The sequence below is a fragment of the Globicephala melas genome, chromosome 5 (assembly GCF_963455315.2).
Source record: "Globicephala melas chromosome 5, mGloMel1.2, whole genome shotgun sequence".
Taxonomy (NCBI): Eukaryota; Metazoa; Chordata; class Mammalia; order Artiodactyla; family Delphinidae; genus Globicephala; species Globicephala melas.
The window spans coordinates 62,606,141-62,630,637 of record NC_083318.1 but is presented as its reverse complement, the minus strand read 5'-3'; the positions used below and the strand labels follow the sequence as shown (position 1 = coordinate 62,630,637).

Sequence of the window (24,497 nt, the reverse complement as noted above, 5' to 3'; positions counted from 1 at the left end):
CATGATACGTTTGTTTTTTTCGTATCATTGAGACATTACTTCTTCAGAAAAAACCAAAACATTAATTACCAGGAACCTTAAAATGACTTCAACCACAGAGTTTAAACTTTAACAAACTATGTTATTTTAGAAATAGAACATACTGATTTGGACTAACCTATTGATTACAATTTCAGAAAAAGTTTTTAGTTGTATGGAAAGAGCAATCAGAGATGATGGAACACGGTACTTTTTTTTTTTTTTAAAAAAGATTTATTTATGAGGCTTCCTTGGCGGTGCAGTGGTTAAGAATCCACCTGCCAAAGCAGGGGACACAGGTTTGAGCCCTGGTCCGGGAAGATTCCACATGCCGCAGAGCAACTAAGCCCGTGCGCCACAACTACTGAGCCTGCACTCTAGAGGCCGCGAGCCACAACTACTGAGCCCATGTGCCACAACTACTGAAACCCACGTGCCGCAACTACTGAAGCCCGTGTGCCTAGAGCCTGTGCCCCGCAACAAGAAAAGCCACCACAATGAGAAGCCCATGCACCGCAAAGAATAGATTATCCCCCCGCTTGCCGCATCTAGAGAAAGCTGTGCACAGCAACGGAGACCCGACGCAGCCAAAAATAAAAAATTTATTTTTTTAAAAAAATTTTTTATTTATTTATTTATTTATTTAATTTCACTTTTGGCTGCATCAGGTCTTCGTTGCGGCACGTGGGATCTTCATTGAGGCATGCGGGGTCTTTTGCTGTGGTGCACGGGCTCTTCGTTGTGGTGCGCGGGCTTCTCTCTAGTTGTAGCATACAGGTTCCAGAGCACGTGGGCTCTGTAGTTTGCAGCACGTGGGCTCTAGTTGAGGCGCGTGAGCTCAGTAGTTGAGGCACGTGAGCTCAGCGGTTGCGGTGCGCAGGCTTAGTTGCCCCACGGCATGTGGGATCTTAGTTCCCTGACCAGGGATCGAACCTGCATCCCCTGCATTGGAAGGCAGATTCTTTACCACTGGGCCACCAGGGAAGTCCCCAACATGGTATCTTTTAAGCTACCAGAAATAGAGAAAAGGGTTCCATGGGCTTTTCTATTCCCTAATTTAACTTTTAAAACAATTTTTTTATTATATCAATTCCCAAACTATTCTCTGAAACTATCAACATCCTGAAATCTTATTTCTGCTGGAACCAGAGAAATTTGGACTCTCAATAAGCATTAGGCAACAAAGTGCTTTGGAACCTCTGAGGCTCCTTCCCGGGGCGGGTAAGCAGGTGGTAAGTGGCCCTTGGGAGCAAAGGTTTTTGAGACAGGCAATAGCAGTGGCAGGGAGGCCAAGCAGAAGAACGCTTCAAACGAAGACCGTGTATCTCGAACCTTTAGGCTTGATTTCTGCAAACTAAGGCTGTCATTTTCGCAGCTCAAGTTACTGGTCATGCCAAGTTTAATAATTCAACAGAAGAAGTGGGAATCACCAAGTGATCACCTGTAGTTTAAGCCCACAAAAGAGAAGTGATTTTACAACTGGGTTCATTTCCAATAAATCTGAATACCCGGTAGCATCATGATTTGTGACAGAAAAGTGCTTCCATTTTAACCTCCATAAGCCTAAACATGTACTGAATGTTTCTTAATGAAAAATAGTTCCTACTATCAAAATGTAACTACACTGTAAAACTGAAAAAGAGAAACAGGAAAATACCACCTCTGACTACAACTTATCAAAACTTCTGTAGAATATCAATGTTTTCTCTGTATTTTTTCCAGGTATATGTTATTTTTTACACAGTACAGTCTGAGTAGTTAACAATAGAATACCCATGTTTGGTTAATATTCCAAAATCATATACCCCCGCCTCCAACAGAAACCAAGCACCATCTATACACCAAGCCCTGTGCCAGGTCGCAGAACTGTAACAAGACAGCGTCCCTGACTCACGGAGCTGGAAATGGGTTTCGGAAATGGGCTCCCAGCGCGTGCAGCGGTCAGGCAAGAGCGAAGCAGACATAGGCGTGTGAGAGGGCCCCGAGGCCAGCTCACACCCACACATGGCTGTGCCCTAGGTCCACGGGAAGCCCAGAGTGGCCGGCCTTTCCTCCTCCAGGGATCTTGACCACCTCTGGCTGCTGAGCTGCGTGACATCTACTTGCTCTAAGAATTCCAAATTCTTGTTACTGGGTAAATATATCAATCGAGCTTCATTCCCAGCAGAGGAATCTTTAACAGGTCACTCAGCTTCTATCCAAGTACTCCTGGTAATAAGAAGTTTACATACATACTTGCCCACACACATTTTCACCTACTTTTGGATAACCACCAACTGTTAAAAAGCTTGTGAGCCCCAGTTACTTTCACTCTCCTGGTTCTGCCTTTGGTTCGTCAGCAATATACGTAAAGAGAACACACTGACTTGTGGTGGCCGGAGGCTATGCCCTTTCTTCTCAGCACTGGCCCTGCTCCTCTCCTCCTCACAGCCCAGATAATACCTTGGGTGGGTCCCCACTGCCATGCTGGTACCGTGCTTCTCCCATCCCTCCCTGGATGAGCTACCATGACTTGGGCCAATCAGCTCCCCAAAACCTGGCAGTCAGGTACAGGTAATTGGATACCTCTGGAGCTAAAAGATCATACGGATCCGGGGGGCTGGCAGACCGCGTACACTGATGAGCAAGCTGGGAAGGCTGGTGTGCAGGGGGAAGAGGAGACCGGGAAAAAAAAAGAAAAACTACAGGATACAAAAGCGAGGGAGCCAGAGAGACTTCCTGGGTTTCTGACAACGTCCCAGTTCCTGACTCTTGCTCTTATCTTGAATTTTATGAGCCTCCTTCTGATTAAGCCTGCTTGAGTCATATTCTGATTCCTGCAGCTAATCACTGACTGACTGGGGCAGGCTTATGCTCATCTGTCTCCTGAGCATCCTCTGAGCACTGCCTATATGCGGAGGGCATCTGAGGACAGCCGAGGGCAAGAAACAGCTTCCTCTCTCAAGAAGCTGGAAACTGGCTGAATAAGCAAGAAGAGAACTTAATTAGGGAAAACAAACAGGCTGGTGACACTCGATCAGGTCTGGTTTAATGGAAAGAGAACCACAATTCTAGTTCATTCTACCACTGACTACCTGTTTGACCTTAAGCAGGTCCCTTTCTCTCTCTGAGCTTCAGTTTCTTCGTCTGTAAAATAAGGAATGTGGAACAGATAACTTTCAAAGTTCCCAGTTACTTTTAGGATTCCTTGAAAGCAGTGGACTCACCTTGTACATATCCAGTAGCGATCATTTTAGAAGCCGGGTGGGTCACAGAATACCTTGCCTCTGCCCAAAGTCCACCACTTCGGTTAGGAGGGAACACAGCACAAGCGCCACCTGCAGTGTGCTGTGCTTGTGATCCTGAGTCGAGTCAGGACGAAGGGGGACCTCAGAGAGCTCACCACCCAGAGCAGCGTGTCCAGGAGAACACGAATGAGGGGAATGGCCCAGAGCTGTGCTCTCCAACACGCAGCCAACCAGCCACACATGGCTCTCGAGCACCCGAAATGAGTCCAGCGCGTGGAACCGAATTTTCACATTTGAGTTTAAATAGCTCTAGGTAGCTAGTGGCTACCATGTTAGAAGGTACAGATCTGAAGGTCAGGACAAAGAACCGCAAGACAAAGTAGCAGCGGTCCAACAGGGACAAACGAAAACCCTAAGGGACAAACGAAAACCCTAAGGAACATCGGGAATGGAGAGGCTGACCATGCCCGAGAGAAAGGAGGAAGAAATGACAGGGAAGTGGGCTGAAAGATAAGGCGTCCGTCAGTGCTAGAGTGTAGGGGGAGGAGCTTTCTGGGCACCGGGAAGCAGCACAGGGGCGGAGAGACACTGCCTGGGCAAGGCTGCAGCCCCTGGGCCCCGCCCCACGTCCACGCTCCCCTTCATCCCCACGGCTGGGCGCCCCTCGTACAAGGTGGCCGTGTGCTCAGCCAGGAAACAGTGTCGCCCAGCCTCCCTACAGCCATGAGTGACCAGGTGACAGAGCTCCGGATGATGAGACACAAGTAATGCTCGTCTAGGGACTTCTTGCAACAGCTCGTTCTCTTGGTGTAGAGGGGTCACCCACCCACCCCCACCCCCCACTCCTTGTTGCTTCCTCCATCATTCTGCTCAGAGCTGCAGGGGAAGCTGAAGGTGAAGCAGCCATGTTGTGACCAGGAAGCATCCGAGAGGATGAAACAGAAAAGGAAAAAGGACCCCAGCTCACTGGGGACATCGCGGGGCCAGTGAATGACCTTGCTTATCATCATCCAGACTTCTTGTTATGTGAGAAAAACGAATCCCTCTCCGGTTACACCAGTGTGGCAGGATTTCCAGTACATTCAGTCAGACACAATCTCTAAATGATGTCAAAAATCTGGTACCTGGAAGTGAGGGGATGAAAACGGTGGAAGGGGCCGCACAGAGGAAATTAGGCAAATGAATGGAAACCCGGTGACTTTGCCATGTGCTGGTAGAACATCTGGTCTAACGGTATGTAGCCTGCTGTACGCTGGGACATATACCAGGTGTGACTGAGACAGGAGTGTTAAGGACAATGGAAGAAAACTTCCAGGATGTGGTGCACAGATTTCTCTCAGGCAGAATGATGAACTCAAACCACACTAGCCATTTAGCAGGGATAGAAGAAATACCCCTTTGTTAAGGCAGGTATCCCCGCCTATGGCCTCTAATCTAAGCCCCGCAATCTAATGAGCCTTGCAGGGCAGAAAAAGCCCTGCCCCCAACACAAGGCTTGGCAGGAGACAAGGCTGGTGCTAACAGGAAAAAAGAAAAACCTCGCCTTGGCAACTGGGGAAGATGCTGCCGCAAAAGACAATTCCAAAAACCAAACCGCAGAGGTAAGGCTGTAACCTCTCATTGCCAGAGCTGTCCTTAATCAAAGGTTCTCAAGCGGGGTTGCCCTGGTGGTGCAATGATTGAGAATCCGCCTGCCAGTGCAGGGGACACGGGTTTGATCCCTGGTCCGGGAAGATCCCACATGCTGCGGAGCAACAAAGCCCGTGCGCCACAACTACTGAGCCTGTGCTCTAGAGCCCGCGAGCCACAACTACTGAGCCTGCATGCCACAACTACTGAGCCCACGTGCCACAATTACTGAAGCCCACGTGCCTAGAGCCCGTGCTCCGCACAAGAGAAGCCACTGTAGTGAGAAGCCCGTGCACCGCAACGAAGAGTAGCCCCGCTCACCACAACCAGAGAAAGCCCTCTCACAGCAACAAAGACCCAACACAGCCAAAAATAAATAAATAAAATTAATTAATTTATTTTTAAAAAAAGTTTTCATGCTAACACACCAGGAGAGGGAGAGGAAATGAAGCACAATACTCAAACTTACTGTGGAAAACCCATTATTCTCTCTGGTATAAAACGCATACTTGGGACTACAAGTTATTTTCAGAATTCTATAAGACCATAATCACATTATTCCTACTTTGGTAAATGATGTTTAAAATCTTGTTAGTACTCATTCTGCAAATATTTTCATTTATATGAAAGTGATAAAACACATTTACTCGGAAAAACATCCATTCAGAAAGCAGTTTAATGTGTCCCTTTGCTTTATCTACGGATTTTACAAAACCACGAGGGCGCTGAGTGTGCCAGCAGCTGTAATTCTGGGGCCGCTTGCTCACATCCGATGCAACGCCCCGTCTTGCCCCTCCAGGAGGCACAGTACATTTTTCATTTAAATGAATGAATTTAACAGAAACCATTCAACTAGGAAGATTCTAATTCTGTTTTTTAAAAAATTAGAATTACCAGTAAATAATGCCCCAAACACGTGCTACATTAGCAGGAGTTAACATTTAATTCTAGAACACTTCCAACGTAAGAATTGTTTTTTCACTCTAACGCAGCTTATCACCACACAAGCACTAACTTAAGTGAGTAAACCAGTCAAAACTCCTGATAATTTATTCCTAAAACTGTCAACAGCTCATTACTGTGATTAAGATGCTGGATCTAGAGCAGAACTGACCTGACTGGAAAAGTAACTGTGTGAACTAAGTGCTGTGGGATAACTGTGAATAACTATGGGCACGTTACTCAATATTTCTAGCCTCCTCTCCAAAATAATGGGCACAGTACCAACTGCACGGAGCTGACGTGAGGATTACCAGCCAACTGTGAAAGTGCAAACACCAAATGCTCAATACATGATAAGGATAATGACAATGGCTATTATTAATGTTCAGTTAGCTTTACTGCAAAGAAGACAGAATTTGTTGGCTGTTTCATAATCTGCCATAAAATACATTTCTAATTTTCAATCTTTTTTTTTTTTTTTTTTTTTACTAACAACCACTCAGGGCTTTTTTGGCTGGAGTTTAAATCAGAATAGGACGTACCCTTCCTTGCCCATCAGCTTAAGAAATTCCGAGGACCTCAAAGTGTGGTCCCCCAATCTGCAGTGTCAGCATCACCTGGGAACTTGTAAGCACTGCACATTCGCAGGCTCCACCAAGAATTCAGAATCGGAAACTTCAGGGATGAGGAACAGCAATCTGTGTTTCCACAAGTTCTCCAGGGGGTTCTGGGCACACAGTTCTGAGAACAGCTGAAAGAAAGGTAGCCCTGGGCCAGTGTCACTAACCTGCGGCCCTGGGACTATCTCCCCTGCCTCTCAGAATGGGAGAGCTGTGGAAGCCCTGACGGAGGTTCCCCAGCCCTCGCCTTCCCAGGAGCTTCTGGGGGAAACACCAAAATCCCCCGCACCCGCCCTCTCAGCCTGGAGGGGAAGAAAGGCAAATGCGGCCAGCAGCAGGGAGGCTCACCCACCCCCACTGGCCTAACCGTCCCCATGGGCAGAATCACGGGTGGCAATTCAAAGCCCCCCAGAGAACGAGGTTCCTTCCACACTCACCCTTAAAACCCTTTCTTAGCACACGACCACACGAAACCGTGTAAATGAAAGTTCGCAGCAGCACTATTCAGAAACGGCCAAGAGGTGGAAACAACCCAAATGTCCATCGACTGGTAAATGACTATATTTGAGGTCTATCCATACAATGGAGTATTGATTGACCGTAAAAAGGAATGAAGCGCTGATACGCGCTACAACACGATGAGCCTTGAAAACATTAGGCTAAGCGAAAGCAGCCCCACTCATGGAACCACATATCGCATGATTGCGTTTATATAAAATGTCCAGAATAGGCAAATCTATAGAGACAGAAAGATGATTAGTGGTTGTCTAGGGTTTGGGGGAGGGGGGTTGGTTTTGGGAAGTGTCAGCTATGGGTTTCTTTCTGGGGGACAAAAATATTTTAAAATTAGATTGTGGTTATGGTTCCATAACCATGTAAATACAGAAAAACACACTGTATACTTTAAACGGGTGAATTGTATAATACGTGAACTTTAGCTCAATAAAGCTGTTTTTTAAAACAAAACACGAGCCTTCCTGCCAAGGACTCCTCCTTTGAGTTAATCTACACTCCCCTGGCAGTGCTGTCCAGGCTGTAGGGTACCATCATTCTCAGGGCCATGTAAGTGAAGGGTCCATACTTGCAGGGCCCTAAAAGTTGAGTGCCTCCTTAAATTTTGCACTCAGGGTGCCTGCCTGCCTCACCCTAGTCCTGCCCCGATTTTGAGACTGCTTCAAGTTCAGATATGTCTACAGACTCTATCCCCCTGAGAATAGTTTCAAACTACCTACCATTCATTTCCTTGCTTTACAAACTTCAGTGGCTTGCCCCAGTCTCTACAGATTACAGTTCAAGGGTGACAAATCTAGATCTTCGACTTTGGACTCTAATCCCGCAGGCGCACAGGCTCTGGAGTTAGATGAGCCCTAAGGAGGAATTCCCTGCCAGCCGGGGTGCCGTAAGCAGGATTCACACCCAGGCCTTTGGGCTCCAGAACCTCCAGTGCCCAAGCTCTCGGCCCTCAGCCCCTGCAGCCTTCCTACCAACAGCAGAGGTTAAAATTTCGTCTCTGTATCACCATCAACCCTTGACCCCAGCCTCTGCACAAAGCGTAAGGGACTGACTGTTTAAATGCCAATGGTTAATTAGGAAAGGCTCCATCAACGCTAACTTACAACTGTTACCAGGCACACAAACAGCAAACTGAGGTAGAATCTTGCCATTCACTGTGGCTTCCCCATCTGTAATCACGCGCCAAGAAAGCACAATAAAGGAGAAAAAGCTAGTAGCTTCCAACTACTGAAATCCATGAACAATCAATCCCTGGCTTGCAATACTTTATCTTGAACCTGGTCTTTCTTGGCCACAGAAAAGCAAAGTTATATGGAAAGTAAGTTAAGAACAATCTTAAAAAGTCATGTATCTGGCAATCAGAGACCATTTTTTTCTTCCTTATTTTGCCCACTCCCTAAAACCTTGTAGAAAAAGAAAGAAAAACATCCTGATTTCAGAAGGTAGCTCTCCCCATTCAATTAAGTTGCAAATGAGCGAGGAAGGTACATACTATAACCAAAAGAAGGCCAAAAGCAAAAACAATGGAAAAAAAGAAAGCACGCTTTTCTGGGATTGGAAAAAGAAAGGAGGGTGATCAAGACACAGGGAGCAACATTGCCACCAAGTGGTGACAGTGCCTCAAGTCACCCTCTGACATCTAACTAAACCAGCGGTTTCACTCAGGGTCCCAATCAGAATGCTTTGGGTGGGTTTAAAAAGAAAGAAGAGTTCAAGCGCAGGCCCATCCCCACCCTCCTGACACAGTGACAGCAGAGGGGCAGGTGCAGCCCGCCCATATTATAAGTCTCCCCACGTGACTGATACACAGTGAACGCTGAGAACCGGGGATCAAAACAAAGGGTCATACAGATGTCACTGTGATGCTTACAGGCTCCAGTGAAGTCCTACTTGCAGCTATTCTGCTTAGATCATCCGCTACAATTTCCCAATGGTATATAAATTTTTGAAAATTTGGCCATGAACAATACAAATAAATCATAGCCACACAGCAGTTTCTACGTTTTTCACAATGATATAAAATAGTCATTATAAAGATTCAGGTTATATTTCCTTGGTTTTGCCATTACTATTTACATCTAATATCTAATCCAATCGACTTAACTGTATCATAAATTAGGCATATTGACACAGCTATACTCAACACAAAAACCCTTTGAACTTTAGTTTCAGTGGACTATTTACTTATACAATGGGTTTCAAATCAATAAATCTTATCTATATTAGATGGGTTTTCCTTTTTTAAACAAGACACGTAAAGCCTGAATGCTTCTATTGTTGGCGAAATCGGTAAATGCACAACGTAATCTGAAATGCTTAAATGAAAGGCATTAGACCAAGACCAAAATTGTCCCTTGGCACAGAGGTAAGTAAAAGAATTTCCCCCCATTCCACAGTTGGGAGTTACCTAAAAAATTATTTCTTAACAACAAAGAATTATTTTTTGTATGAAACACTACGAAGAAAAACTGTGGAGTATTTCTACTACCAAACATCTAAGTCAGAAGTTGATTTTCAGCACTTTTTGCAGGCAAGACAATTAGGGTCTGAGCCCACAGCTAAGAAAACAAACACCTGCACACTCTCTGTGCCCCTCTGCCACCCAGGAGACAAAGCTTCCCTAAAAAATAAAACAGCAGGAACGAGGCAGAGGCCAGATGTTTGGTTTCACTTGGCACATTGTCAGATTCTTCTTTATCCCTATTGCCATGTGTTTTGTATCACTGCATTTTCCCCACCAGAGCAACTCTTTGCTTCTCCAGGCAGCACAAATCCTCTCAAAAAATGTCACTGACGACCCAGATTTATTTGAGGTCTGACACACACGGGTGACGCCTTAGGTTATCTACAACAGCAGAGAGACACAGAGGAGTCCTAAACCTAGGACTAGATGGACTGGGCTGGACGGACCATGGTCACTCATTCTAAGCTCTTGCCACTCACAGTGGACCAGTATCATCAGCATCACTGGGGAGCCTGTCAGAAACGGAGACCATCTGGACCCACCCAGACCCACAGCACCAGAATCTGCCTCTACCAAGATCGCCAGAGGACTCTGAGCACACAGCAGTTTGTGAAGTGCTGCTCTAGATCAGGATCCGGAGAAAGCCATTTAATCTACAGGTGTGTTCACTCTCCATCTGAGGGATGAGCGTACCTCTACTGCCTTTACCTTCAGAGCAGGCTTGTGGTGCGGATCAACAGCGGGAAGGCTTGAAAGTGACAAAGGGCGGTTATCAGGAACAATAACGTCTGCCCGCAGCCCGCTCTACAAATGCAGTCTCAAACACACCCGACCTTCAGGGCTCTGCCCTGTGACAGATTTAACTGGGCCCCCATAACACCACCCTCTGTCGAGTTTATAGTTTACCAAGTACGTACCTTTCACACAGTCAGTCTCTCACAAACCTTTCACCCAAAGAACCGGTAACACAAAGGAGAGAGAATGCCTTTCCCTGGGGTTTCTGGGGCACCAGTTGTAAGTGGCCACAAACTTAAAGCATCACTGAAGACGCTGCTTTAAATTTGAACCACCATGCAACTCTTAGTATTCTACTTTACAATCTACTTATGTTTGTTTTATCACAAAAATAAACTTGCCTTGCCAAGTCTCCAAGCACAAACTGGTGGTTGCCCTATTGATCACAGAGTTCCCCAGTGATGCGGCGATGCTGTACACCTGACCTACCAGCTGAGAAGCAGACACCCGCCTTTCTCCAAGGGTCACAATGGAAACCACCCTGCTAGACTCTGGTAAACTAACTTCAAGTGGGAATCCCTAGAAGAGGCCAACTGGTCTCTGTTGAGTTAAAAACAAACAAACAAACAAACCAGCCTAGGATTTGGGAATGTTTGCGCTTGTTCTACTAAACATTTGTAAGTAAATTTCTAATGGAAATTAACTGCCTACCAGTTAGGTCTCCAAAACATGAAATTCAGATTCTTACAGCTCAATTATTTCACAGGAATTGTGCACAGAGAAAGCCACAAACCCCTGAGGAAGGGACAAGCTGACTTTGAGACAGTATCTGTGCAGTCTAATCTCTCCATTTCTGTCCACACTGCCTGGCTTTGGACTTTCCTCTCTTTCACACTATACTTAACTGGAGTCACACTCCCTACTCACTAACACGTTTCTCTCTAGAATTTAGCCCATCTATGAAAACCAGAACCCCAAAATTACAGAAAATTCTATTTCTCCTTCCCTTGTACCCTTACAGCTCCGCAAACACCATGGTTTTTAAATTTCTAGTTTCCTTTATTAGTTTTTTCCAAAGAGGATGAAATGGATGGGACAGTACAAATATCCCTGTCTCACTCTTTTCCCTTGAAGAAAGGTTAGACCTGTTTCACTGAAGTTTGCAGTGCCAGAATACAAATGCAAAAGAGCCACAAGAGCCACTCTGAGTACCTGGAACATTTTAAAGTTCCTGAAACTTTTAAAGGAACTGCTAAAGTGTTCCTTACAAGGAGACTTACAAGTCCCTCATGCCACCGGCTGCAGACACCTGGGCCCATGGGTCCCACCCCTGAGGCAGAGCCGCAAAGAGGCCTAGAGGCGCCTCTAGCAGCACGCTCTCTGCCTGGGACAGCCTGGCTGACGCAGGGACCTCTGGGACCCTCAGCTGCCTGAGGATCTGGAGGTCTCACAGCTGGAGGGGAACATGCAGAAAGCATGTTGGTCCAAGTGGTCCCAGACCACTGTGGAAGGTGCTGCTCTCTGCGCCCTAAGGATGGGAAGCAAACAGCGGCAGAGAATGAAGAGGTCTGATTTGGGAGGAGAAAATTTAGACAGATGTTAAGAAATCAACCTCCCTCCCCGGCACGCTCCAGTCCCAGTGCTAACATGCAGGGAGGGGTACGATTAACTGAAGGCAAGTCCACATGTTAAAATGCTCTGAAACGTGTTGCTGCCTGGCTGGCAAGGGGACACAGGAATAGACTGAGAACAAACGCCCGACACAGGGAGGCTCCAGAGGAGGGAGCAGGCCCGCAGGGCCTATGTGCAGTTCACCAGGAACTGCAGGGCACAGACCCACGACCTCTGGTCCTGCCGCCCAGCTCTGTGGTTTGGGGAAAGTGACTTCAGCCACTCCAAGCCTCTGCTCCCTCATCTGTGAAACTGGTGTAATAAAAATGTCGACCTTCTTAAGGTTGACTGGGGATTAAAGGAAATAACTCATGTAAAGCTCTTGGCAAAAAAAGGGGCATAAGTTATTATTATTATACCAATTTAGAGTTGTAAATGCTTTTATTTTCTCTTACCTCTCTCTTTCATACGCAGAGTACCTACCACATAATTTAAAAATTCAGGCAGCATTTCTGAAGTAAGAGCAGAAAGGACATAAGCAGGAAGAAGAGGAAGGAGGAGGGAGTTGAGAAATCACTAAGGACCAAATATTAAGCTTGTAAGAATCTGAGCAATTTACTTGCCGTCCCTTAAAAATCATATAGCCTGTGGACTGGGGAACCTGGTGATAGAGATAATGAATAAGTAAATAACTAGAGTATGTTTCAAAGAGATAAATGCTATGGGAAAAATCAGGATAAGATTAGGAATGTCTGATGGGGTGGGGTGCCACTTGAAATACAGCGGCCAGTGCAGCTTCAGTGAAAAGGTGATTTTCAACAATAATCTGAAGCAGGTGAGGGACTTAGTCATGGTTGTATCAGTGGAAGAGCATTCCAGGCATGGCCATGGCTCACACTGGCCGCCAGAGAATCAAAACCCCAGCCAGTCAGCACAGCAGCTCCTCCGGGGCTCCAGCGGCAGGACGGCGAGGGCCGGCGGCTCCACGGCAACCCCCTGCAGAGGGGCCGAGGCCAGAGAAGCTTCCGGCGGGAGCACCAGGATTTCCACACGGGGAAGGTGACTTGATACCAGAAACGTGTGCACCACTGATAAGTCTTTCTAATCTTGTGAATTCTTCAATTCTTAAAAAAAATGCCAATAAAAACATCACGCTCCCCTACCTCAATCAGTGTGGCAAGAGGCATAATTAACCCTATATCATAGGTGAGAAATTAGACAGCTGGTTCCAGATCACAGCTCCTGAGGGGAAAAGCTGGGATTTGGATGCAGGCACTCCGCTCCTGCTTTCAGAGGAGGTTTCCCTGAATGAGCTCTAAATTCTTTCCCTAAGTTCATCTTCATGACCACCTCAGACCACGATGAAGAGGTCAGCTCTCTGCTTTCCTACAAACAAGCAGGTGATCCTGGGGGGCCTGTCAGGCAGACATTGGGGCACTACTTTTAGTACCATTTCCGGCAGAAAGATGGACCCACCAAGTCCTGGGTTCCCGGTTCCCTGGAGACCATGCCGCCCGGCCCGCAGGGTACTGGACGGATCTGCTCAGTGCTCTGACCTCTGGGGCAATAACGACTTATCCCATCTCATTCCCTGCAAACTTCTGCCCAGCTGGGTCCGAGGGCCCAGGATTCACCAAAGAACCCTGTCCACGGCAAACATTATCAATAACAATGCAACATGGAGTTAAATATCCATTTCTTACAATATTCCCAGACTAAACCAATTAAAAAGAGAAGTTTTCTGCTTAACTTTTAAAAAGAGAAGTTTTCTGCTTAACTTTTAAAAAGAGAATTCAGACACAAACTATGGCGTTCTTCCCCGTTCCCTTTCTACCTGCTGGGGTGACACAAGATCACACTGTCTCACGCCGCCCACAGTGTCATCTCCTTGCCTATTTTATCCTGGGGTTCTCCAGAGAATCGAGCATTTGCCAGCACCAACTAATCTTCTGACTCAGGTCCCCCAGACACCGACCAGGAGATACCAGTGCGGGTCCCGTCTAGAAACTCACTGTACTTCCAGGAAGTATGGGAAAAGAGTGGCACCAGGGTGGGGCCTGTAGACACCAGCCACTTCCTCAGAGGCCAGAGCTCCAACCGGGAGCTGTGCATTTTACAAGCCTGCTCTTTTCTACAGCCACTACTGCAGCAACCCCTTTGGCTTAGAATTTTACAAGTTTAAAAAGGAGGGAACTAGGTTACACCATCTGGCTGTTGGACATTAGTAGGCAATCTACAACATGAAAATGAAATCTTTAAAAGTGTCTAAAATGATACAAACTGAAATAACTCAATTTACTAAAAAAATTTTTTTAATCACCCTGAATGAATAAAGCCAGCACTCCTTTACATTGCTCCTGCTAGGGAACACTGGTATAGGAAGCTAAACACACCACTGCTGCAAACGCAATAACAGTAACAAAAATGTTACCACTTGACACGAGATACGTCTTTAGGTTTCCAAAGCACTTTCACATTTATCATTTAATGTGATTCCATGAGATGTGAAGAGCCAACACTACTGTAACCATTTTATAACCAAAGGAACTAAGTACAAACGAAGTTCTATGATTTGTATCACAAAGCGAGCTGAGCCCAAACCAGACTCTTGTTTAATTCGGCAGAGGACTCATTATCCGAATCAAATATTAAGAACTCTGGGGGAGAGAGGAGGGGAGGGAGAGAGAAGAAACAACAATGGGGGGACGGGAGCAGGAAGGGAGGGTTCCTCCAACAGCACCTCCTCCCCCAAGACAGCTGCAGGGAACCTAGTCTGAACACTCCTGGGTTAGCCTTGGCTGCTTCCTAAGAGACACGAAGAAGTGTGTCGAGGGACAAGAGTGAGTCTCCACTACATGCACTCTTGCAATCTGAGGAATTCAAGTCATCTTTGGAGGTCTGTTTTGCTGTGCTTTTATAAGGGAAAAATGTTTTCTGATTAAGGAACACTAAGGAAAATAAATATCTACTGTTGCAAGTTTATATCACTGGGCAGAGAAAAATCTTAATTTTACTCCGAGGAACTGCATTTAAACTCCTCTTTTACATTATAACTCAGCATACAAAGGCCTAAAGATCAACTTTAGCACGTCCTATACAGGCATACCTTGTTTTATTGTGCTTATCAGCTCTACTGTACTTCACAGACACTGCATTTTTTAGAAACTGAATGTCTGTGGCAACCCTGAATTGTCAGATGATAGTTAGCATTTTTTAGCAATCAAGGTATTTTTAGGTAAGGTATGTATGTCTCTTTTAGACATAATGCTATGGCACACTTAAAAGACTACATTATAGTGTCTATACTATAGGGTAAACATAACTTTTATGTGTGCACTGGGAAATGACAACATTTGTGTGATTCGCCTTATTGCAATATTCTTCTTATTGTGCTGGTCTGGAACCCTAACCCATAATATCTCTGAGGTCTGCCTGTATTTCTTTAGGGGACACAAGAAGGATGAGAGAGAGTCCTCCTGTGACACCAGATTGAGTGACAGCAAATGACAAGGCACAGATCATCACAGGTGTGACCAGTGGGATAGAGGTACCTCTAAAACCACACCATGCTGAGGTAGGGTGGAAACCTACACTTCAGTTGCAGACAGGGAAAACTGATCCGCTGGAAACAGTGATAGGCATTGCCATTTGAGCTTCTCAACCAGGGAACTTTAAAATCAGGGGATGATTTTGACTTGAGATCTCACTTCACCTCTTCTTCCACCAAATGTGCTTTTGCTACAGATGAAACTCGAGCCAGGATCTAGCTTTACGTTGGGGGTGGGCCTTACCTTCGTGTCTGCCGGGAGAATCGCAGGCTTTCTGCGGGGTGGCCACTCGAAGGAAGATCTGCTGCCTCCACGAGTGTCTCCGTGTCTTTACGGGGGTCCCGCTGGCGTCACCAAGATGGCTGGCTTTGGACTCAAAGTCCCTAAAATTAGAAGACAATTGATTTATGACTGGTGAGGAGCTATAAGCAGGTATTTTAGCTTGACTTTTTTTTGTTTTTTAAACAGAGCACTAAATTATAAATTATCTTTGTACCAGCAAACATAACTAGATAATCACAGGCATCAAATCAAACTCGCAGTGGGGCAACACTCCCACAGGACTGCTTTCTGACAGGGTGCTTTTTATGGAAAGAGTCAGGGTACATGTCCTTAATTTATTTTTATGGTAAAAGATACTAAGAACTACACTCCATGGATCTTGGCTTCCAATTGGGCCTCTCTTGGTGCCACTTCAGAAAAGAGAGACGGCCTAAAGGGGGCGCTGTCACCCAGGCCACAATCTCCCCTAGTCTGTGTGAGGGGAGGTTTTCTTAGCATAGGCCTGCGTCTCCAAGGATCATCACAAAAAAAAAGAAAAAAAGAAAAAAAAAAAACCGTTAAATTACACAGAACCAGCAAGGGCAATAATTATGCAGTCACTTGCTAATAATGACTTCTACCATCTGTATGTTTTAAACTGCAAAATAAAGTATAGTTTTCAATATACATAAACACAATCACTGATTTCCTTTCTATTCACGGGACAACTTGGGGAACCCCTTGTAACTTACACCTGAATATATACCAACAACTGAACAATCATCTGAACTTGGAGATCAAACATCCTGACTGATTTACTGGCAGCCATATATGCTCATTATCCAGAAACACTTCTATCATTTAGAGACAATGGTTAAGACTTTCTTTAATTTACTGAAAATAACCATGTATTAATAAACTAATCCTAGTCAAAACTGGATAACATGTTGACTCCACATGTTTTTCAATCACATCATCAGTAAGAAAAATTATAAGAAAGAAGATACAATAGATCTAGCGAAAGTGATTTTTTAAATGGCAAAAGTACAGATGAAAAATCCCTATATGTCTAACAATCAACACTTCTACCCAGACTTGATATATCTAAATTAAACTCTACCTTTTTGTGTTCATAAAGTCAGAGGTGTTATTTTCATCTACAGGAGCCAGAAATTTTAGAAAATTTGGCACAGAGGAAGAAGAATGAAGTTTTTTCCGCAGGGCATTACGGTAGGAGATGCTGAGAGTGTGGTTGAAAAAAAGAGTTTAGGATAAAGAAACACAAACACACAAAGTATAAAACATAACCTTCAAAACAGAAGAAACATTTTATAGTTCTAAGGCTAAGAAAATTAAAGCAGGTAAGAAATCAAAAATAGTTTACAAATGAGATTTAACTTTCATTTCAGTCAATAAAATTCTATTATTTTAAATGAATGGAATCAATGAACTAATTAACAAACATCAGTCCAGTTACATAAGATGAATAAATTCTAAAGATGTGCTGTGCACCATTGTGCCTGCAGTTACAACACTCTGCCCATAGTTAGTCATACCGTGAACACGCAAAAAATGTGTTAAGAGGGTAGATCTCATGTAAAGCATTCTGACCAAAATAAAAACAAAACCACAACAATAAAAAATTCAGTCCATCATCCAAAATGACTCCTTCCTTCCAAAGTAGAAAAATAATTTTCCTAAATTAATGAGGAAGTTTCTGATATGGCACAAATCGCAATGTATATGATCAAGCACATTGCTGTTAACGTGTGTGTGTGGGTGTGTGTGTGTGTGTGTGTGTGTGTGTGTACACTAGGGCAGGGGAATGTGAAAATAAGTATATAAAAAATAATTTGCCATCAAGACTGTTTTCATAATAATTTTGAGGGAATTAATCAACAGTAAAATTAAGTAGATTCAAATGATAGACTGAAAATAGGAAAACCAAAACCAGACAAGCACACACACACACACACACGCACACACGCACACACACACAAGCGGTGGCCCCGGGGTCCTTGTGTGGACATTCAGCACACTCTCTCTGCGTGAGCATCCCAGGAAGACGAACGACACTGAACTTGCCATGCGGGTGGCTCACCTCTTTGGCACGGCATTGCCACTCTGTTCTCCACTTGGGTTATGTTTGAGGTACTTAAAGAAATTGGGCGAGGAGGCGGAGGGGGTAAGACGAGGTGGAGGAGCAGCTGAGGACTGACCTGAGCCACCTTCAGACTCGCCGACAGGGGGATGATTCCCACTAAATAGCAATTAGAGAGAAAGCAGGGGAGTTAAAGGCGGGGACGGAACCGCGCAGGAAACGCAGAGGACACACGGAGGAAACAGGAACTGTCACAGTTAGAGGGTGCTCTCCTCTTCTGCGCCCCAATTCCTGCTGGCAAAGGCAGCTCTCAGTCAAGAGGGCACCGTGCAAGGTCCCTCTTGATCACTTCCCACATGCCTATGTGCGCAAGAGACCCGTTTCCTCTACTCCTTTTTTAGGATCTGACGGGGGGAGAATTTTTTTTAATTAAAACAAAAGCAAAGGAAAGCAAAACAAAATCCAGAGTTTTAGAAATACATCTCTCGTCAAAATGAACAATAACCTGCCTTGAATGTCCAAGTCTCATTTCCTGTGCATAAGTGAGCAGAGAGTTCATGAGGGGGGAGCAAAGCCAAAGAGGCATGCTGGGGGACGGAGGAGGAGGGGGGACAGTACCGCGCCCCCTCATCACCCACGCCCCACAGGACCCTTTAGGAAGCTGCATTCTTAGGGGAGAAGGGAAATGGACTGTCAGGGACTTCTCATTTCCTGCCACCTCTGGCTTGTGTGAAACAGTGGGCTTATTAGCAAGAGGACTAGAAATCTCCAGACGGGAAAAGTTCCATAATCACTAAAGTGCCAGAAAAAGAGGGGTGGGAGCCAGTGGAGAGGCAGAATAAAAGGAGTGTGCGCACAGGCTTTTAAGAAACATGACAAGAACCCACAAAGCCTCAAACAAACTATGCTTGTCTCCAAAACATCACAGAATTGAACATTAGCTTCTGAAGCATGTCCTGCTTTGGGATCACAATTATCCAGCCAAATTCCAAAGAACCATCATAACTATTTTCAATGGCATACAGAAAACAGAGCTGAGCGGCTCTACTAGCTCGTCTGAGATTGCTAGCACGTGTCACTGCTTCACCAGCAACACCTCCAACACCCACCCCCGTGTGGACTCTCCCTCATCTGTGCAGGGCCTGCACCGAGACACACATCCTGGCTTCTGCTGTCACCAAAATCAGGCAGCAGCTGCACACAGGTGTGGCCTACTTCAGCCTTCTAAGGTGAGGAGTTTTAAAATATTTTAAAGTGATTTTTAAACATACCTCTGTGTCAATTCATGGTCTCTGACACTCGGAGTCAAATTAATTGCCAAGGGACCCCAGAAGGAAGCAGGAGAGCTTCTACTACTGTACTGCTTCCCCAGCTCTATAGCCAGGAAACCCCAACTGCTCACTAGAGCCCAATTATTAAAATTAGTAAGTCTTGTTCGAAGAATCCAGAACTCTCACATTGGAGGAGATTTTAGAGACCACCTGTTGTGTCATACAGTGTCAACTGTGTCATACAGTGAAGTGAAGCAACTTTGCCCGGGTCACGGCCGGCTTGGGACAGAGCTAGGACAGAGGCCCCGGCATCACTGCGCCTCTAGCCAAGGCCTCCAAACGAGCAGACTCACCTGACCGCTCACTCACTACTTCCCTCCAGGCCAGCGGCAGAGTTCACGGTCAGGGCTGCCTCTCACTGTGTAAGGAGGGACCATTCTGCATCTTAAGGGCCATTTCTGCTCGTCTTACCTGCTTCCTCACCGTACTTGCACTTGAACAGGTAACAAGTATCTCTTACAACTACGTATTTCCCAAGGGAGGAAGACGGGAGGAACACATTGCTTCGAGTTTTACCTTTTTAAGCCAAGAGTGAAACCTGACTCAGGTTTCTCTTTTCACCCAACAGACATGCCTGGGATGCACATACCTGGTTAGTAACAGATATGCCCCAGCCATTTATACAACAAATCTACATTTTCAACAAATCTTACTTTCGTTCATGAGGCGTCTCTGTGCTCACTGAGTGATACCTCACAAGTTTCCTTTGCGAGACCCCTGGAGATCCCTGTGCCTGCTGCAGAGGCTGCTGGCATTCCACGGGGACGTGACTCAGAGTGTTGGCACGCCTCCTGAAGCCCTGCTGGGGTGACAGCAGGGCTGGCTCTTCTGCGGCGTGGCTCTCTGAGTCACTGGACAGGTCATCCGAGGAGCCCAGGAGTCTGAAGGAGCTCTCAGAGATGGGAAAGGCCTCCTTTTCACACACAGACGGCTCCTGGCAGCAGACAGACAGCAGATCAGACACATGGCAAGGCACTTGTGGGATTTACACATCTCTAATTCCAGCGGCAGGAAAACATTTCAAAACGTAGGCACATCTTCTGATCACAGTGCCCTCTAGAGACCACCAAAAGTATAAGACGATAAAGGCCCACTAAATGCCTGCTCCTCCGAGACAAAACGTTAGCGTGCAGGACAAATGGGGAAACTGTCCAAGTGCAAGTGTGAAGGACATAAATTATAACAAGTAACTGCCGTAAGCAAAGCTGAAATAGTTCTCTTTCTAGAAAAGAGAGCTCTTTACTACTGCCTATAACAAGTATAGCGAGTGCCGTGTAACTTGTCTGCACAGTTTAAACAAATCAAGTTCTTTATCTTGGCCAAGTGTGTTCATACATGTGATACCCACATTTTATGGCTCTCTCTGAATGTGATCTAATGTTTGGATTTAACTTGGTAATCTTGAGTGTTAAAAATTACATCCTATATTATTCTTAGATATGGAAAATCTCTCTCTAGGCACTTACTGCCATGATTCAGGGCAAATCACTTAACTTCTTTCTGCACCTCAATTTCCTCATCTGTAAAAGGGTATAGTGAAAATTTATCTCACCAGGTTTCAGAATTAAGCAAGATAATACAACTAAAAGTACTTGTCTGCTGTTACATGTTGTATAAATATAAGTTATTGTCTTATTAGGCACTCAGTGAATTTCCTGAGTGGGTACTCAAACATTTGTTGAGAATCATGACAATATTTTAACATCGTAGGCTCTCAAGATGCATACTTTTTCAAAGGAATGAACTACCACCACTCATGCTTAGCACTGCATGCCCAGGACGTGGTAGGGGCCAATATATTTTTCTCAAATCAAAAAATATAAAATAACTGATGTGTAAAACACTGATGACTAATAAGAACCTGCTGTATTAAAAAAAAAAAATATATATATATATATATATATATATATAAGAAAAAGTGTACCAGCTTGTCCCTGCTGAAATTACTAGAAGGGATGAATAAATCAACATGAAAAGAGCAAAAAGGAATGACTGCATCTAATAATGGTGGACTGGAAAATCTAAATTCCACCTGTTCATTTGACCTGCAGTTGAGTGTCTCTTAGATGATAGGTATTAAGGATTTTAATTAAAAAAATTAATGTTTATTGAGGAGAAAGGTTATATACACTTAATTTTGTAGGAATTAGATTTTAAAAGCTTAATTCCCAACACATTATGAAATGTTAAACAGTAACTTAAATTTTTCATTCTTCAGGACTCTACAGTTACCAAGATTCTTTTAATTTAAGGATTTAAAAATGTGTTTAAGACAATTCATCAAGCAATCTCCATCACGCAAACCTATTCATCTCAACTCTCATTAACGTCCTTCCAAATTATGTGGAAGAGCTAACCCTCAGCTTCATCTAACACCTGAAAGGGCCACTGGATGTTCAGCTTCTTTGCTTCCAGACGATCAATTTACTGGAAGAGATCCAATTACATAAAAGCACACTTTTAACAACAGTTTCTCAACGTCAGGATGAACAAACGACATAAAGAATAACATAGAGCCACACACATAATACACACAAATAGGTTCTGAAAAGCTGCATTTCCCTTAGAATTACCCTAGAAATTCAAACCATGTGTATATTCCTAGATCTGTGATTTGAAGAAGAATAAAAAACAAGCAATAAGACTTACTGGAAAAGTCACTTGAGTGACATGAATTTCTTCACAGCACCTTTACTGGAACTAATCTCGAACGCCCTCTTCCCTGTCCACTTCCACGGGTGCAATTCCTATACTTTCTCCAAGATTTATCAAAAGCACTACTGCTCCCCTCTCCAAGCTTTCTCTGGTTCCACTGACCAAAAATAGCTCCCCTTCCTCTTGCTCCTGTGACAGCTAAGCTACCATGGCTCTTATTTGAACTCAGGCTCACAGCTACTCTACTCGATGCTGGTGTATCTGTCGCCTCTCCTACCAGATGAGTTCCTTCCTGCAGGGTAGAAGCTGTCTTTTTCATCTGTATCCAACAGATAAAAAAAACCCAAAACATTTCCAAACTTCAAATGAATTGTGGGTAGAATCAGTATGGAGGAGATGAATTTAAATAGACCACTAGATTCTAACTTAGAAAATCATATTCAGGGCATTCCCTGGTGGTCCAGTGGTTAGGACTCCACACTTCCACTGCCTAGGGCGTGGGTTCAATCCCTGGTTAGGGAACTAAGATCCCGCAAGCCACAGAGCACAGACGCCCCCCCCTCCAAAAAAATAAAATCATATTCAGAAGACTGGGGTCTAGGGACTTGCTCCCCTAAGTGGGTCCACAGACCAGCGGCATCAACATCACCTTGGAGCTTGTCAGAAATTGGCCATTTCAGGAATCACCCCAGGCCTGCTGAATCAGAATCTGCATTTTAACCAGATCCCATTAAAGATGCACCTTAGAAATTGAGAAAGCGCTCAACTGAGGCAGTGTTTCTCAAACTATACGCTGTAACACATTGGTAGGCAGTGATATCAATTTCGTGGTCTGCCACAGACTTTTTAAAGCAATAGCAAATACCAGTATGTGTCACATGTGTACAGTAAATATCATTTTGTGAAATCTTATTTTCATTTTATCTGTGAGCATGTAGGTATGTGTGTTTCTGAACTAGTTTGCAATGTTAAATGTGTAAATTACTGTTGGTTATGGTCTAAAACCTTTGAAAGCCACATGCCCAGGAGGAAGCACAGAAGAACTTTGATTCCTGTGGTAAGGAGCTGGCCTCCACAACAACTCCCCCTCTTTCCATCCCAGGGCACTCTGACATCCCCAGCACAAAACCCGAAATCCACTTTTCTGGTGGGTAAAAAGTTGAACTAACTAGGTTTAAGTACGCGTATATATTTAGAAAGCAAGAAATTAAAACAAGGACATAGACACAGGTCTGCTACCAAAAGGAACTGCTGGCTTGCTCACTATCACAAAGCTGTGCTGGTGGCAGACACGAGGGGTGAGGCTTATTTATAAAAATAGTGATGTTTAATTATAATCATAGAGTCAGGCAGAGGACAGAGTAAGTTTCAGGAATTTAAGTTGCATACTTCTCATAATTCGTAAACCCACGTTTGAGGTTTTCCCCATTATTTTTAATATTTCATTTAGATTTCACTGGAAAACCTACTAAAGAAAGAAATCCATTGATCACTTGTGATTAATTAGATCTCAGTGGCCTGAAATGGTGCTTTTTCCTCTTTGCTTACGGAACAGCCCTCTGTTTTGGTATGTACAACTTTTTGGCTAGAGTAGGACTGCACAACCAGCTCTCCCCCTGCATTATCAAGTCCAGAAGCACCAAATTTCTCATGATTGGAGCTATGAGGCTTCTTTTGTTCCTTTTGATAGGCCCAGTATATAGGAGATGAGCAAGACCCATTTGCTGGTTTCTTCAGGGTGTCATATAAAAAAAAAAAAACGTGCTTACTTTGCTGGTGTTACTTAATGTGCTAGACACGGAGCTGTCCAGATCCAGACTGGCGGAGTGCTCCTGGAGGCTTCTGGCTTTATTACCCTACGGAAAGAAAAGCAGTCGAGTTATGACCCCTGAGGCTTTTGCAAAGGCATCTGCTAGAAGCAACCTGGTCTATTTAAATAAGTTCAGGAAAAATGCATCTACTGGGAAACTCTGCTGAGCACATATGTGCATGAAGACAATCAACATTCGTCTTTTTTTTTTTTTTTTTTTAACCAAACTAAATGTTCCAAAGCACCTTGTGGGTTAGTCATTTGGCAGGGATGATGGGCAGAAGAGACAACACGTCTAGAAGAAAAGCAAGCGCTGAGGTGCGCACACTCAACAACAGAGTCCCCCCTCTGAGTCACACAGTGTCATGACCCGCCAGCCTATGACACACAAACCACAATCTCTCGGTCTGGGAGCTCTCAAAGGCAGCCCCACCCCAACTCTGGTTTTGTAAATGAACTGCTTTTAATTATCTGTAAGGCTGCTGTGAAATTCTCAGAAACACCTCCATACAAAATAAAATTTATAACCAAAAAAAAATGTTTCAAAAGGAGTGGTTCATGAAATAAAAGATAACTATAAGAAGATACTGCAAGCTCCAGAAAGGTGTGAAACTTTGAGAGAAAAGAGAACTTTTATTTCTTAGTGTAAAAGGTATTTACACTCACGCTGGGGTTGGCGTGGGGCGGGGGGGGAGCAGGGGTTGGTAGTAATTTCTTAAAGAACTCCCAGATCAGTACGTACGTATACTCTGTTCTTCCTATAGAGCTGCAGGCCACAAACTTTTTCCGTAAAGGGCCAGATAATAAATCTCTTATGCTTTGTGGACCATATGGTATCCGTGGCAAGTACTCAACTCTGCAGAAAAGCAGCCTTAGACAATAGGTGAATGAACTGATGTGGCTGTGTTTCAATAAAACTCTATTTACAAAAACAGGAGGTGAATGGTATTTGACCCAAGGACCACAGTTTGCAGATCCTGCTATAAACAGCTTCAGACACATAACAATAGCAGCTAATGATAAAAATTTTTT

The 24,497-nt window shown here is 44.5% G+C and overlaps 1 protein-coding gene across 6 annotated transcripts in view; it reads right to left on the bottom strand.

The window, feature by feature from the left end:
* TBC1D1 (TBC1 domain family member 1) overlaps positions 1-24,497 on the bottom strand; it is a 231,539-nt gene that overhangs the window by 56,419 nt on the left and 150,623 nt on the right. For 4 of the 6 annotated variants that reach the window (XM_030881028.3, XM_030881020.3, XM_060299238.1 and 1 more), the window contains 5 exons: positions 23,425-23,511; positions 19,654-19,934; positions 17,670-17,828; positions 16,689-16,808; positions 15,551-15,690 (listed from right to left, as the gene is read on the bottom strand). In XM_030881028.3, the coding sequence (XP_030736888.2) occupies positions 15,551-15,690; positions 16,689-16,808; positions 17,670-17,828; positions 19,654-19,934; positions 23,425-23,511 (787 nt within the window). The remainder of the gene's footprint in view (positions 1-15,550; positions 15,691-16,688; positions 16,809-17,669; positions 17,829-19,653; positions 19,935-23,424; positions 23,512-24,497) is intronic. The other 2 variants (XM_030881021.3, XM_030881024.3) reach the window with 2 other exon arrangements.